Here is a 16739-nt window from a genome sequence, read left to right as displayed (position 1 = left end):
AAGGAAAAATATCCATACTCATGTCTTTAAAAAATAAAATTTAACTTTCATAACTTTTAAGTAAAATAAATTATAATAAATGATTGTTAAATATAACAATGATATTTTACTTATCAGATTCGCATATAAATTCTTTTTTAAATCTTGACGTCATTAGTATTTTACAAATTCATCTTCATTGTCTTAAGTTTCATTAATGATTACAATTCGTTTACACTTCCCAATGACTAACAACATGGGCTTACCAGATTGTGGTTGGGCAAATATCCTCATTCAATTTATAATATACAGAATATATCAAGATTTTAAAAATATTTTTCAGGCTAGAAAACAATGTTTTTTCACCACAAAGTTGCATAACATGGTGGTTATCTATATGCTTGATTACAAAAAGACATGTGGCTTTCCCTTATAGTTTTCCTAGCAATTAAGAGACTCACTGCTAAAACTGTGCTAGATACTGACTTGTATCTAGCAACTGACAAATATCAAAGCAGCAGCAATGCAAGAGGTTTGTATTTGTACCTTTTTGTGCACATTATTGCATTTTTGGCATAGTCTCAGACAAAAGAAAAAAATCAAGATTTCTTAAAAGTTTTGAAAGCTGCTTCTAAACATATCAATAAAGATATGACAAAGAGCTGTTCTTAAAACAATGAGTACTCATTTTAAAAATAAGTGGTATGTAGAAATTAATGAAATTTTCATGTGACTAATTCAGTCTATATTTATATATGCAAATGTATAAATTACAATTTAGGGAAATATGAAATACAATTTCATACTTGAAAATCATTCAGGATATAACATATGCAGACTTCTCTATAATCATATATTCAGTAAGCTATTGAATCATTTGTGCTATATGTCTATTTGAACTAATTTAAGTTCTAACAATGAATTCATATATTTAATCAAGTGTTCATAATCAGTTATTATAATGCTATTATAATCTCTTACCTTTTATTCTTAGTCTTTTCTTTTCCTTTGTTTACTCTTAACCTAGTAGATAAAAAATTATTAAATATGTAATTCAAACTGTCCAATGGGTTATTTTGCAAAATATGTTTCCTCTAACCACTAAGATCTTTTGTTTTAATATTATAGATATTTCTTTCTAGATTCTATGGAAACAATTATTTTGTTTTCATCATTTTATCTTAATCCTAGTCTTCTGTCCTTAAGTAATCACTGATGAATAAAGGAACAACACATAATGTCAATAAGTAGGTTACTAATAAAAGTTCACAGATGCTCACTTACACACACGGATGTGAGTAACAAAGGAGGAAGGCACTTTTTAAAAAGCAACATATTCATGCCTATAAGATGAAAGATCTAAGAAGAATTTAGTGACTATATAATAACCATTACCACTTATTTGTAAAGAAATATGGAGATTCCATTCTGGATGATTTACATTCTACCTCTGTGCAAACGGTCTTGAAATATCCCACTTTTCTCTTCCTTTCTTTCCTCTCTATTTTAGACTATACTTTCTTCTACTTTCTAATACCTTCCCATATCCACTTCAATTGGGATTAAAAAAAAAATTACAATCTAGCATAATGCTTGCCACGTAAGTATTTAAGAAATGATGGCAAAATAAATGGTTATGGCAAGAAAGATTATGGAAGGAAGTACTGAGGAAAGGACCATTCCAATTCAAGGTCTATATAAACACTATGAAAATATAAGCTAAAATTATCTGGGATGCTTTAAGTACAGCACATGCAACAAATTAAAGGCCCAGAATAAGTTCTTCTAACTCAAATATTAATGAGAGCTTATACTTCCTGGAGATCTTTAAGAGATTCTGTTGAAGATTCACTGGGTATTGAGGCCCCATCTTTATTAAGTTCTGCAAACTGTATTTCAGGGTTTGATTTCACATTTATATTGTACTCCATAAGAGGTGGACTTAGTTCTTCTTCCTCATTCTGTAACTCTTCTATTTCAATACCTAAACATTAAAGACAAAATTCTCAAAATCTAGATGAAAGCAATTTCAGCTTCTTATCAATATTAAAATGTTTGCCAAAAAAGCAACATTCACAAAATAGAAATAAAAGATATCTTACTCTTTTCAATTACTCGATGAAAATGTGTTCATTTATCAATTACCAAATAATATGTGCAAACACCAGCCTGCAACTAATCAGTATGAACCTGAGTGCTTTGTTACCTACTGGAATCTTAGGTAGACTCTAGATATTAGATACTCTAGAACTTCAGTAGACTCTAAATACTAACATTTTGCATGTCCTGACCTTGATTCTATTAATACTTCAACTCATATTATTTTAGCACATATATCTGAAATATAAAGAATAAGAAGATAGAAGATCTATTTTTTCTGTTTTCTTTCTTTTCATAAGAGGGGTGTGAGCCCCTATTACGTGACCTTTTCTTTGAGACTTTGCTCCTTGATACTGGCCCAGAGACTCAGTCTCAAAACTTGTGGACTTTGTCTGACTGGTCTCAGAGAGTCCAGCATTTTATCCCAAACAAATCTGTGGTGGTGTATTTTTAAGTATAATTTTAATTGAAGAATATTAATTGCACTTAAAAAAACAGCACAAAAATGGAAATAAAAAAGTTACAACTTATCACCTGGCAAAAAAAGTATATAGCTATAAACAATAGACAGACTAAATGAAGTTATACATGCTAAACACCAAACAGAGAAAGCAGGAAGGTAATTTTGGCTGCTGAAGTTTCTGTGACTAAAACGTTAGAACATAATCTTTGGGAAAATCCTGGAGCACATGCACTAAGCCAAAGGCAGAATAAAGCTCATTCTTGATTCAGCAGACCAGTGGTGATTTGATCACATGATTTTCCAATTTCTTTTTTTTTTTGGAGACTGAGTCTTGCTCTGTCACCCAAGCTGGAGTGCAGTGGCATGATCTTGGCTCACTGCAACCTCTGCCTTCTGCGTTCAGGCGATTTTCCTGTCTCAGCCTCCTGAGTAGCTGGGACTACAGGCACCCGCCACCACACCTGGCTAGTTTTTGTATTTTTAGTAGAGATGAGGTTTCACCATGTTGGCCAGGATGGTCTCGATCTCCTGACCTTGTGATCCACCCGCCTCAGCCTCCCAAAGTACAGGGATTATGGGCATGAGCCACTGTGCCTGGCCCAAGTTCTTCACAATTATAGTTTATCATTTAGTTTATCTGATCAAATAAAAATTCCATAGGTATCTCTTGTTAAAAAGTCATTTACACATTTTATTTTAAATATATTTACTTAAAATACTTAAAATATACATTTTATTTTTAAATATACTTACGCTGACTGCCCGTTATTGACTGTAGAGCAATTCCTATAATACATAAAGAAAAATTTTAGATGTACAATTGCAACAAATGAATGTCTGGCTAGGATTAAGAAAAGGCAGAATATTTTTATATTGCACCAATTTATTCTATAAGTAACTGGAAAAATAACCAGCTTTGCTCATCAATCCAGTTTAGACAAGACACAATCTTTATTACATAAAGGTTATAAACCCATGATTAGAGAAAAAAAAAAAGTAAACAACAATGTGGTATCACAGATAAAGCCTAGAACACAAGCACTTTAAACCAAGCAACAAATACTTTTGTTTACAGTCTAAGGCCATGAAACAATAGTTAATTACACAGCAAACCTCCATTGAAAGTTGGGACCTTTTTAGCAATCTGATTTATCCAGATCAGCACTTGCTCTCCTTGCCCATTAATACTGAGCACTACAATGTGTATCAGGCTGTGTTAAGCTCCAGAGATTGAATGGTAAAGAAAAAAAGGACAATCTTCATGGAGATTTAGTGGGATGATGGATGTTAATCAAATTATCAGATATCCAAATAAAAAGCAACTATAATAGCTGAGGAAAGAAATATAAGATGGTAAGAAAGCCTCTAGTAAAGGGACTTGACCAATAAGCTCTTCTGACTGCTTGAGTAAGAACTGCTTAAAATACTTTGAATTGAATGGGTGCTCAAAACTCTTTCTCAAATACTCTATTCTCATGAATTATTTAAAATCCTAATAGAGTAAATGTATTTTTTAAAACCCTAATTTATAAGTTAAAAATTCTTGCCTGACTTTCTTATATACCAAACTCAGTGTCCTCTTCTTTCATTCTTAGATTATGCAAGAAAACAAAGGTATTCCAGAGCCTTAGTAAATACCAGGACTGAAATTGGGCACAGCAATGATCTCTGAAGAAAACCTGGACCAGTTCACTAGAAACTTGTACAGTTGTGTTTATATAGCATCAATGTGGTCATCAGTTGTTCAGTGGGCTGTAAATTACTTGGGACCAGGAAGTCATCCTGAATAGCACAGCAGGGTTTCAGAAATGTTGTCATGTCTTGAACTCTGCTTTCCAAAAGAATAGCTGAGAAGGTATCCTGAGATGTGGGAGAGGAGGTCTGAAGTCTTTTCCATATCAATAGACAAGTTGGGGAATGGCCAATACAAACACTTGCCTGAATGTTACCTGATTTTTAAAATTACCTACAGCCAATGAATAGCTGCTAAAATTGTAAACTAAAAAGGTTCTGCTAGAAAGTAGAAGAAACATACATCCACACTGTCTAAACGAACATCTTTGAAACCACACAGTACCTATATGTCATGGTTTTAGACTTTACTAATTTTGGAGAATAAAACTCCACTTAATGTGATAAAACTCTACTTAAAAGTCTTCAACGATTTCTGTCTGAAAAATGCGAACTCCTCAATGTGACAAAAAAATCCTCTTGAATGTACCTTATGAACTCTCCCCTAATCTCAATAAAGCCAACCTTTTTTAGTTGCCTGCAGTATATTTTATGTTTCTATACGTTTATTTTTGTTTCCCTCTGAAACATCCTTCTCAATCTTTTTCACCTGGCTAACTTCTGCACACCATTAATAGTTCTTTAACTATCACACTCTCCAGAAAGCTTTTTTGGACTCCTTCAGCCTAGGATTTCCCATGGTATTCTGGAAACATCTCTAGCACTATAATTTCTATTACCCTCCTGATGAGTCCATTTTCCCAAAACCATGAACTCACTGAATCTCTTGCCCTTTGCACTGTGCCTGGCACAGAGTAGACATTCAATCAACGGAAGTTTATTGGCTGAAGTAAATAATCACTTAGTACCTTGTTGATAGCAGGATAACATCCTCTGTATGATTTCTGGTACTGGTATGCCTAGGTAGATGGATAGCTGATGGTAATCAAGGGAGATATTCTCAATGGGATTCTCCTTCACTTTGTCAATATCCTCTTGCTTCATCCCAAGGCGCAGAAGAATATCTGAAACTTTTTTCCAAATTGAACTGAACTGTGACTCAGTGAGACCATTCATCAAAATCTCACTAAGGAGGATATCCCTGTATTTGCACAGTCGCAGGATGTCTGCGGATTTGGAGATGTCAGAAGATGGCGGTTCCATATTCCATCCTTTTTTGGGTGCAGGGAACACATTCAAATGTTTTATAAGAGCTAATAGGAGGCATAAGTCAAACTGTTTGGATTGTGGTAACTCCTTGTTTGGAGGATAAAGCAGATGCCATGATCCACCCAAAGGATGATTGGTCCAAAGATGGTTATAGTAGGATTCCAGCACATTCTTGTGTATAAGAAGCTCTTTTTTCAAAAGTGGGGGTGGCATAGCCTCATCAAATATTTGCCGAACAATGTCAGTACCAGAAATAATAATTATATGAAGCAGATGATAGAAATAATTATAATCAAGCTTGAAGACAGGCATTTCATCTGAAAATAAATTTTGGGAAGTCAAGACATTCTACATTAATTCTCTTTTTCTATTTTGTCTCTCACATTATATCCTAAGCTCCTGCAGGATAAAAACTATTCCAAAAGAGTGAAGGATAGTACAGGGCTTTGCCACAGCCAGTGCTCAATTAGCATGCTGCTTTCTCTCTGTCAAAACATCTAAAAAAAACATGTTCCCAAGCAAAAGTAATAACAAAGACTAATCACCACAGAAGTCTTTCAGTCATCCAAGGTTTTGTTCAAGTAAATGATCTTTGGCAACAAAATGACATCACAGTATTAGGTCTTTAAAAATTCTGAAATTTGCCAAGAATGCTAATTGTCAATGTTTAACTATACTTTACATAAACAATTATACTTTATCCTAATCAGCACTGTCCAACAGAATATCGTGTGATAAAATGTTTTATATTTGCACTAATACTCATTGAGCACTGGAAATGCTGCTTGGGTGACTAAGGAACTGAATTTTCAATTTAATTTTAATTAATTTAAATTTAAGTAGGCACATACAGCTAGGGACTACTATACCAGATAGGTCAGATCTATATCAAGAAATGCCAAAAGATCTAGCTCCTTGCTACTCAAAGGGTAGCCCAGAGACCAGCAGCATCAAGCATCCACCTGAGAGCCTGTTAGAAAAGCACAGTCTCAGGCCCCACTCCAGACCTACTGAATTGAAATCTGCCTTTTAACAAAATTGCCAGATATATATCAAATATATGTATAATGTTTGAGAAATTCTGATCTAATAAACCTCATCTTCTCCCTCAAAAAAAGAGAGGTAGGTATTTCATCAATAACATGGAATAAGGCATGAAACTGAACTATTTGGTATTTTCCTGTTTTAATAGTGCTTTCAAAGGAGAAAAGTGGGCTGAGGTGAATTAGAAAGTACTAATAATTTGGTATACGATGGCATTTGGTGTTATATGGATATCAAAATATGTGTTTCTCACAAAATGCAGCTTTATTTTATCCTTCAAGATTCTATGTTTCAAGAGATTTATTAAATTAACATTTTTGCTTGAAATACTCGATATACACTGTGGAGGCAAAGTTAAAAAGCTAATGACACAGGGAGCTTTCTTTGGGTTACCAAATACAAAGTTGGCTGGACTGCCACCAAACTATTCTTCCATGGGCCCACGGTCCCTTAATTAAGGTATCCAGGTTCTGGGTAGGGCATTTTCTAGCACACTCCTAAAAAGCTGGCAGCTAAGTTTAGAGTACTTGGCCTCAAACTCAAAATGTTCATTCCTTTCATGTAAGGGTACTCTAATGCTTGCTCTATTAAGAAGGAATGCAACAAGGGAAGGAAGGGTTGGTAGAAAACCTCTGCTGGAACACAATCCTGTGGTATAGTCATAGTTATGCACCAGACCTAGCAAGCCTCTCTATAGGATGCCAAGGTAATGTGAGATCCATACATCTGCTGATCTTCCTGTCTGTGATTTCCAGCCTACACCAAGTGCTGGTATAACCCCAAGCTCAGTGAATGACAAACACAGTAAAGACGTGGTTGTTAATGGCATGAAAGTTGACAGAGAAGTAAAAAATTTTAACATACTTTTCAACAGAAGGCATAAAAAAGTAAAATAATACCTTTTGTATTAAATTTTAAACTGATCTTCGGTCTTATATCAGTATCAGTTATTTTCAGAGATATCAACTTTTTATAACTGCAAATGGAAAAAAATTAAGTTATAGTGGAAATAAAGTAATGTGAAAGTCAGTCAAGATTTCTAGCACGAGCATGGCTAAGTAACCATTTTCATCTTCTACTCCTATAAATAATTCAAGAAGGAGAAAAAATAATGAACAAAGAGCTCACCAACAATGAAAACCCTACACTGTCACTTTCACTGGAATTATCAAGTAAGCAGTATTGCCAGATTTCATACTAAAACTATCATATTACAAACTTCCTTGCAAAAAGGATGTGTGGTAGCAGAAAAAAAGGAAAGAAAGCTTTGCATTGTAAGACAAAAAAAAAAAAAACCACCAAAAAAAAAACAAGCAAGCAAACAGAAAATAGCAAACCTAGAAGTCCTCCCTGGACCTCTCTTCACCATATAATATTTTTGGCAATAACTATTCCAAGAAAACCCAACTCATTTAACACCTACTGATCAAAAACAACAAAGATGCTAGTAGAACATCAATACAAATAATTAGAAAAATAAAAAATAAAGTAGCAAAATGTATTAACTAGAATAAGCACTAGGTAAATGCTGCCATTAAACAGATGGCTTGGCTTTGAAATGAACCACGGAAAACAAAACAAAAAAATACTGGACAACAACGTTACAATGTAAGCTTAATGAGGAAAGGGATTTTGGTGGTGGTTGTTATTGTTAACTGATTTTTATCTCCAGTACCACTGTAACACTGTTAGTTGCACATTACATTGAAAAAATGTAAAACTCTGACAATATGAAGTCATTGGCAAAGATACTGAGTAAAAGGTATTTCCCATACTGTTGGTGGGGAATGTACATTTGTAAAACCACGCTGGAAAACAATTTGGCAAAAGCTAGTAAAGTTACAGATATATACAGGTGGCCTAGCAATTCTACTTTTAGGTATATATTCTGGAAAATTTTCTGCTCATAATGACCTAGCGACATGTACAAGAGTGTTCACTGCAAAACTATTGTTAGAGCCAGGACCTAGAAATAAACATCTGTTAATGGCAGAATGATTAAATTAGTGAAGCAATAAAAATGAAAACTCTAAAACTATAATAGTAAGAATGGAATCACACTAAACATGATTTTAAAATGCATAAAATGAATGTTTCCACATATAATGTTCAAAACAGAAAAAACTACACTACACTTACAAGTAACAATATATTATGTAATTTATAAAGTAAGCAGAAGTAAAACATATTAAAACAATAGCACAAAAGAGGGAAGAAATGAAAATCTATTATTGTAAGGCGTATCTTACACTATACATGCTGTGGTATAATACTATTTTAAAATAAACTTTGGTAAGTTAAAAATATGTATTGTAAGTCCTCAAGCAACCATTAAAAAAGGGTAAAACTAATAAACCAAACCAGAAAATAAACAATAAAGACAGATAGGGAAAACTGAAAACAACAAGGCAGACAGTAGATTTCCAACCATATAAATTAGTAAAGAAAATACAAATGGAATAAAAAAAAATTTAAAGGCAGAGATTGTCATATTGTATATATAAAACAAGAAAGACCTATGCCACCTATATACATAGGTTGAAGTAAATGGATGCAAAAGGATATACCATGCAAACACTAATCAAAAGAAAGCTGCAGTAGCTATATTAATAACAGACAAAAAACACTTAAGGCAAGAATACTATCAGGGTTAAAAAGAGATATTAAAGCCAGGCATAGTGGCTCATGCCTGTAATCCCAGCACTTTGGGAGGCCGAAGCGGGTGGATCATGAGGTCAGGAGACGGAGACCATCCTAGTCATCCTAGTAGAGATGGTGAAACCCCATCTCTACTAAAAATAACAAAAACTAGCTGGGCATGGCGGCATGCGCCTGTAGTCTCAGCTATTCAGGAGGCTTAGGCAGGAGAATCGCTTGAACCTGGGAGGCGGAGGTTGCAGTGAGCTGACAGCGCGCCACAGATTTCCAACCTGGGTGACAGGGCGAGACTCCATCCCACAAAAAAAAAAAAAAAAAAGATGTTAAATAAGAATAAAGGGGTCAAATTGTCAAGAAAAAAAGGTAACAATCCTAGATGTGTGTGTAGCATTTAATAAGAGTTTCTAGATATACAATTAGACAGTAGACAAAAAAAATGAATCGTATACTTCAACATTCCCTGAGTAACTGGTGGAAAAGTAAATAATCAAAATGATATAGAATGATGAAACAGAGCTATAAACTAATTTTATCTAATGTATAGACTATTTCATTCAAGATCAGAAAACAGATTCTTTACAAATGCAAGTGGAACATTCACCAAGATACACAGTAATATGATCATAAAATAAATTACTGCAAGAGAATTAAACTAAAAGTCAATATCTGGAAAGACAGCTGAAATATTACCAAACATTTGGCAATTTAACAAATCCTAAAGAGCCTATGGTTAAAACATACACACACACACAAAACTAGAAAATATTTAAAATACAATGAAAATAGTAATAATAAACTTCTACACATCAAAATATATGGGACACAGTTAAAGCAATGCTTAATGTAAAATCAATTTATAAAGACAAAGGTCTCCAATCAATGATCAAAGCTTTCACCTTAAAAAAATCAAAGCAAATTAAACCCAAAGCAAATAAAAGAAATGAAATTACAAAGAGCATCAATGAAATTTAAAACAAAACATTATAGAAAATCAGTAAAATTAAAAGCTGATTCTTTGAAAAGATCAACAAAATTGATAAACTTCTATCCAGAATGATCAAGAAAAAAAAAAAAAGACACAAAAAGACACAAATTGCTAACATTAGGAATGCGAAAGATGACATCACTACAGAGAAAAGGTCTCTTTGGCTGAAGAAAACAGAAAACTGAAATGGAACCATGACTCCTAAGAGAATGGGGGAATCCTAGAAGGGGAAGTAATCAGAAAAGAGATCCCCAAATTCTTTCCCACAATTCTCTGACCGAACACTGAACCACATGTGTGGAACAGACTAAAAGCAGCTCAACTAAGGCCAAAAGATCTGGACTCAGACTGGATCAGAAAGTGTTCAAAGTTCACATCTAGCCAAATTAGTGGCCTGTCAAAATGAAAGTAACATTACCCATTGGGGAATAATGGAATCCAGAATCTCGACTTTGTATTTATTGTGGTCTAGCTATGTGCCAGATATTATGCTATGTGCCAGGAACACACCAGAAAACAAGATAAAGTTCTTGCCCTGGTGGAGGTTACATTCAAATGGAGAAGAAAGTGTAATAAACGTTAGTAAATGTTTTGATAGAAATAGAGGAAATACATTATAGAACATCTACTGTAATCTAAGTAAGGCTTTTCGAAAGTTTTAACTAGGCAAAGCAGAGTATTCCAAGCAAAGCTTGGAGGTCAAACAGTAAACTAGATACACTTCAATGCAATAACTTGGGAAGTTTCTTGAGATGGCACACTGGAGAAACCAAAAGCAGCTCCGTATAGTTGGTACATGTATGGTTAAGAGTAAAGTGACAAGAGATGGCATGAATGAGTTCAGCTGTGTACAAGGTTAAGTGAAGAGCTAAGTTAAAGAATCTGAACTTAATTTTAAGAGCAATGAGAAGCTTCTGAAAGATCTTCATGCACAGAAGTGATATATTCCAATTTTTATGTTAGAAAAGTCCTATTGATGGTTATGAAAACCACAGACTGGAAAAAGGAAAGGCTAAAGACAGACAGTTTTAAGAAGCTGTTTGAGAATTTCAAATGAGAAATAATGATAACCTCATTTAGTTTAGTGAAGTGGTAGAGATAGGGCAGAAATAGGAAGAAATTTATATTTTAAAAACTAAATTGGCCAGGCGCAGTGGCTCACACCTGTAATCCCAGCACTTTGGGAGGTCGAGGCAGGTGTATCACGAGGTCAGGAGATCGAGACCATCCTGGCTAACACAGTGAAACCCCGTCTCTACTAAAAATACAAAAAAAATTAGCTGGGCGTGATGACGGGCACCTGTAGTCCCAGCTACAAGGGAGGCTGAGGCAGGAGAATGGCATGAACCCAGGAGGCGGAGCTTGCAGTGAGCCGAGATCGAGCTACTGCACTCCAGCCTGGGCAACAGAGTGAGACTCTGTCTCAAAAAAAAAAAAAAACCTAAATTGATAGGACTTTTAAAAAAGTTACAAAGCAGTGTTAGAAAGAAAGATCATGAGTCCAGTTTTGGCCATGCTGAATTATAAACATTTTTGAAAAATAAAAATAGAGATATTTAGTATGCAGGTAAGTATACAGGCCAAGCTTTTAGGAGAGAGATCTCTGCTAGGTATAAAGATTTGGGCTTCATTAACTAATAAGGGAAAACTGATGCTTTAGATGTCAATGCAATGTCCCTACTAGATTGAAAAATGGCATTTACACATTAAACAGAAGAAAAAGAGAATCAATGGATTAGGAGAACATTTATATTGAAATTTCTAACTTCAGTAGCAACACTCTGTAATATCTCTATTAATTCTAGGCTTATCAAATATATTACTCTGCAATACAGTTTTCTCATCTAAGAAACAAGAAGATTCTAATTGTAAGACAAGCTTAGTGGTTTGGATAAGTTTTGAAATATAGAAAAGTCTATATTTCATAACAAACTAACTTTAAGAAAAATATCTTGGTTTAAAGAAAAGGATTATTTTCACACTTAATGGGAAAGTATTCACATAATTTCTCCATCTCCGCTTTAGAACGTAAAATGTCTACAATAAATGGTGATAGAGAGGGAAACAAATGGCAATTAAATACGATTTTTTTCACAAACCTTAATACTACCTTAAAATTTAATGCAGCTCCATTAGGTGACAGAAATACAGAAGAATTAAGCAACCAAAAAATATACGCATATTCCAAAAAAGTAACAGAATATTTTATTTTAAGCTTACCTTGCTCCTAAATTTTCAATGGTTACATATTCATCCTTTCTCACAACTTCAAACTGCAAGTAATGGGGAAAAAAATAGCCCTAAAGTAGTTCAATTTTCAAAATTTGTAATGTTATTTCTTAGCTTAACATTTGAAACATACAATGAGAGTTAAGTCACAGTGAATATAAAACAAACAAAACATAAATAACAAGGTAAGTAATAAATAATCCTGATCAAAAAAACAAACTAGAGTTGACCTTAAAAAAGCAGTTCTACTTTACATCACTATAGGATTTAAATGCCAAACCTGAAATACAAAAATAGCATATTTTAAAATAAAGAAATAAGATACATTTCTAGTCATAATTTGGTCTATTTAGTTATAAACTAAAAATTCAACAAGATAGTTCATTAATTAAACCATAAAATGGATATCATCTGAGTGCATTTTATGTAACAGGTACTATATGTGATGTTCTATAGATACTTTCATAGGGGGTTATTTACAGACTAAAAGAGGTTCAGAAAGTCTAAAATTATTTTTAACCTTAGGTTAGAAAGTCAAAGGATTAGATACATTATCCTTAGTTCACAATACTTTCCTTATTGGTATACTTATGGCATATTTTGTCTTTGTTTCTCTTTTGGTGTCTTTCTCTTTATAAATTCGCTTTAGTTGTTGGTTCCTGTTACTGTTTTTCTTTTTTTTTTTTTTTTTTTTTTTTTTTTTTTTTTTTGAGACGGCGAGTCTTTTTGGCCTCTGTCGCCCATGCTGAGTGCAGTGGCAGGATCTCGGCCGTTACTTGCGAGCTGCTGCCTGCCCGCGGTTGTACGTCATTCTCCTGCGCTCAGCCTCCGAATAGCTGGGGACTACAGGTGCCCTGCCACCTCGCCGAGCTAGTTTTTTGTATGTTTTGTAGAGATGGGTTCCCCCGTGTCCCCCATGTTAGCCAGGATCGGTCTCGCATCTCCTGACCTCGTGATCCGGTCCATCTCGGGGCCTCCCAAAAGTGCTCGGGATAACAGCTTGAGGCCACCGGCGCCCCGGCCATTTTTACTGTTCTTAAAGACCACTTAAATACTTACCTTTGCATAAATCACACGCAATAAAAAGGTCCTACAGCTCAGTTACCATCAAAGGGCAACGATGGCTGGAATCCAATTATGATGATCCCAGGTGCCTGATCAGTCAAAAATATTGTTTCCAAGCAAGGGAAGGCAAGAAAAAACAAAAAAAAAGGGATCAAAACAAGATAGCTCACCAAAATTTTAACGGAATCCAGGTTACACTCACACTGCAGCATCCTTACCATGTCACCTGTACATCCTCCTTCAAGCATTTTTTCCCCACTGAAAACTCTTAAAAGTATTAATAGAAAAAAAAATAAAAATAGAAAAAAATCACTGATGTGCAAATCTGAGTATATTTAAATAGACTGTAGTTAGAAAGCAAAATGTATGCTAGACAGTAAACTGCGGAAGATGGAATGATTTGACCAGGGTAGCTGTTAAAAGACGGTCCATTTCAATAAATTTCAAGATATCCATTTAAAATGTATGATTTCACCTCTACTTCAAAATCTTCAAGTAGCTGTTATTCACAGGACTAAAGATTTGCATTTGCTGCTTCCAGAGGAAAGCAGAACTTCAAGGTAAAATGTACCTCATTAAGTGATGCGTAAGAGGATTACTGAATTTCTATCATGGATACGATGAGCATTCGTAGGGAAAAGGAAAGATAAAAATGCTTACATCCCTTTCTGTAGTTCTGCCTGCTATTTCTTTGGCTAAGCTTACTCATTTTTGCTTTTACTTCTCGTTCTAAAATTCAGTCATATCTTAACTGCCCCAAGAATCAAGGATAATTGTTATATATTTATACACTTAAAAATAATATAAGTAAATTCTTTATACAATTGTTTTTACAGTTCACAATGTGAGTGTTCATTGTTCTTATCTGTTAATTCTTACAAAAAACCCTATGAAATTAGTTTCATCTTATTCTAATTTACAGCTTAAAAAAATTAGTATTTGAGCATTAAGTACCAGTCTAATATAATCAAAACCTAGTAATAGTGGTTCAGTCTGGACCTTGAACCCAGATCTCCCCAACTCCACTATTCAATGCATTTTCTACTACATCCACAATTACTTAATGAGTTTTCTTGTTGTTTGTAGAATGTAAACCACTATAAGAACAAACATTATAGACCCACTTACGGTCCATCAGCTCCCACTAAGGAAGTGAATTAATTCAAGCTAGGGCTTATGTATTTCCACTTTAATATTAGTTGCAAAAAATCTCTATTGTATTCTATATATTATAATAGTTAATCATTATAAACAATTACTATATGTATATTATAGTTATAATAGTTATAATTATAACTATTACATATAATACATAATGTTATATAATTACATATTATCTATAACTATATGTGATATATAACCATTATAACTAAATATAAATATTAAAGATTCCAAATATATTTTGAAGACTATGAAATCTGTCCTTGTTCATCACCTCTAAAATGGAAATCCTTAAAATTGTATAATTATCCTTTCTGTGTGTTTACTAAGAAATTCTATTCTATGATCCTATGTGCATATATGCAACAATATTTCTATTCTTAAGAGTATACATTTCTAAAAGGAAGGGAACAAATTGATAGAAACCACTAAGCAAATCAACTGGTAGCGTTATCATCTACAAAGAGCTGTTCAATAAATGATGATAATGAATGAAAAGTGGTAGGGAGATAAGCATCAGAGAGAATTGGGAAAGAACAAAGAAGGAAGTAAAAGAAAAAGAAAAAAAGAAGGAAGTAAAAAGAAGGAGGGAAGTTATGAACAGGAAGAAACGATGGGGGAGAGAACAAAAGAGGAAAGGGTAGAGGAAGAAATGCTGTTGTAGTTTTAAGAACGAATATAATACCTGATCATTTTCACCTGGATACTTTAAATTCTTGAACTTTTTCCAGCAAATTTTATGGAAATAAACACAGCAACTTTTACTGCACATTAACTGAAAAAATCCCTGGAAAAAAATAAAAGTAAGTTATCAGTAAGGACATGGCGATTCTTATACAGATAAAAAAAATTATATTAAGTCACTTTAAAAATTATTCTATAATTAAATTTTACACAGCATTCAAAATTTATCAACAGAAATCAGAGATCACCAAATTACAAGTCACTAAAGACAGGAAAATTAGGATGGTAAAAAATGGTCAATAACTTGAAAAGTTAATATATTTTCCATATTCTACGTACAACACAATATCAGAAACCCAGTGAGTGATGTCTATAGAGGAACATGTTCATCTCCATTTTTACATGTCTCTTTTCCTCCATCCCCAGCTCCATACCATTACTGCCTGAATCCCCTCTGTTACCAATCATGAGAACTCAGATTTGCTGCCTTGCTGACAGCTCCTGAGCTACTGGTTTTTCTGAGCATATAGATTGCCTGTCCTTCCCACTGTACCCTGCCTGGAAACTACAGCCTTGCTTTTTAAAATGTTTGCTTTGATGACAAAAATTAAATTGTGTGCCCAGGTATTTCTGCTGTTACATGCTGTTGTTCATTTGATTAGAACCCTAAAGCATTCTTGAGAAACCTTAGGACCATATCGCCATGTCACCTAAACCAATACTGAAGAAGCTTGACCCTGAGCACTGCATCTCACCAGGCTCACTTTTCAACTTCTATTGAGTAGACCTTGGTCTTCTCCTTCTCCCGAACTATCGGACTGGCTGTACACATCATGCCTCGCAATTAAGATTTCAGTTATTTTTTTAGAAGTATTGTCTGATTTGCACATCGTCTCATTCTATCTTGTGATTTCACAAAGTCTTATTCTGACAGATCCAGAGTGATAGATCTATCAGAAGTACTCTGATAGATCCAGAGAGATAGATCTATCAGTAGTATTCTGATAGATGCAGAGAGAGAGATCTATCAGAAGTATTCTGACAGCTAAATTTCTTCAAATCAAGGCTGGTTACTTTTCCCCCTGCCAAGGCCCATAGAAGAGAAAATGATCACTTATTTAGTAGCATCATTCCTGAGGAGTGACAACCTTTCTCCTTAGTAAAATGCTACCATTCTTAACCTCTAACAATTCTAACTATAAAGTAAAGCATTTTTTACATCATTTTTACTGTATGATTGACTGCAGGAATAATACTTATAACTTCAGATGCACGTGAATGTTACAAAACCTTAGCAAAACCAATTTATTCTTTTATTGACTCACAGAATAATTCCTGATCACTCTGAATCTAAGTTCTCAGAGACAGTCAAATAACTTTTCAGCTGCTCTACCACTGTAATTAAACTAAATGGTCTTTTAAAATATTTTATACATAATTTTATAATTTTATATATATAATTTTCAATTG

The 16739-nt window shown here is 33.9% G+C and overlaps 1 protein-coding gene across 1 annotated transcript in view; it reads right to left on the bottom strand.

Annotated features, from left to right (window-relative positions):
- Positions 1 to 16739, bottom strand: part of DZIP3 (DAZ interacting zinc finger protein 3) — a 100951-nt gene that overhangs the window by 39370 nt on the left and 44842 nt on the right. Inside the window, 8 exon segments of the mRNA XM_017870873.1 lie at positions 977 to 1002; positions 1794 to 1963; positions 3296 to 3328; positions 5143 to 5760; positions 7387 to 7463; positions 12351 to 12403; positions 13595 to 13691; positions 15260 to 15372. Of these exon segments, the coding sequence (XP_017726362.1) occupies positions 977 to 1002; positions 1794 to 1963; positions 3296 to 3328; positions 5143 to 5760; positions 7387 to 7463; positions 12351 to 12403; positions 13595 to 13691; positions 15260 to 15372 (1187 nt within the window).

This window comes from Rhinopithecus bieti, unplaced genomic scaffold, assembly GCF_001698545.2.
Source record: "Rhinopithecus bieti isolate Rb0 unplaced genomic scaffold, ASM169854v2 scaffold_5478, whole genome shotgun sequence".
NCBI lineage: Eukaryota > Metazoa > Chordata > Mammalia > Primates > Cercopithecidae > Rhinopithecus > Rhinopithecus bieti.
This window is presented reverse-complemented; position numbering and strand designations above follow the sequence as displayed.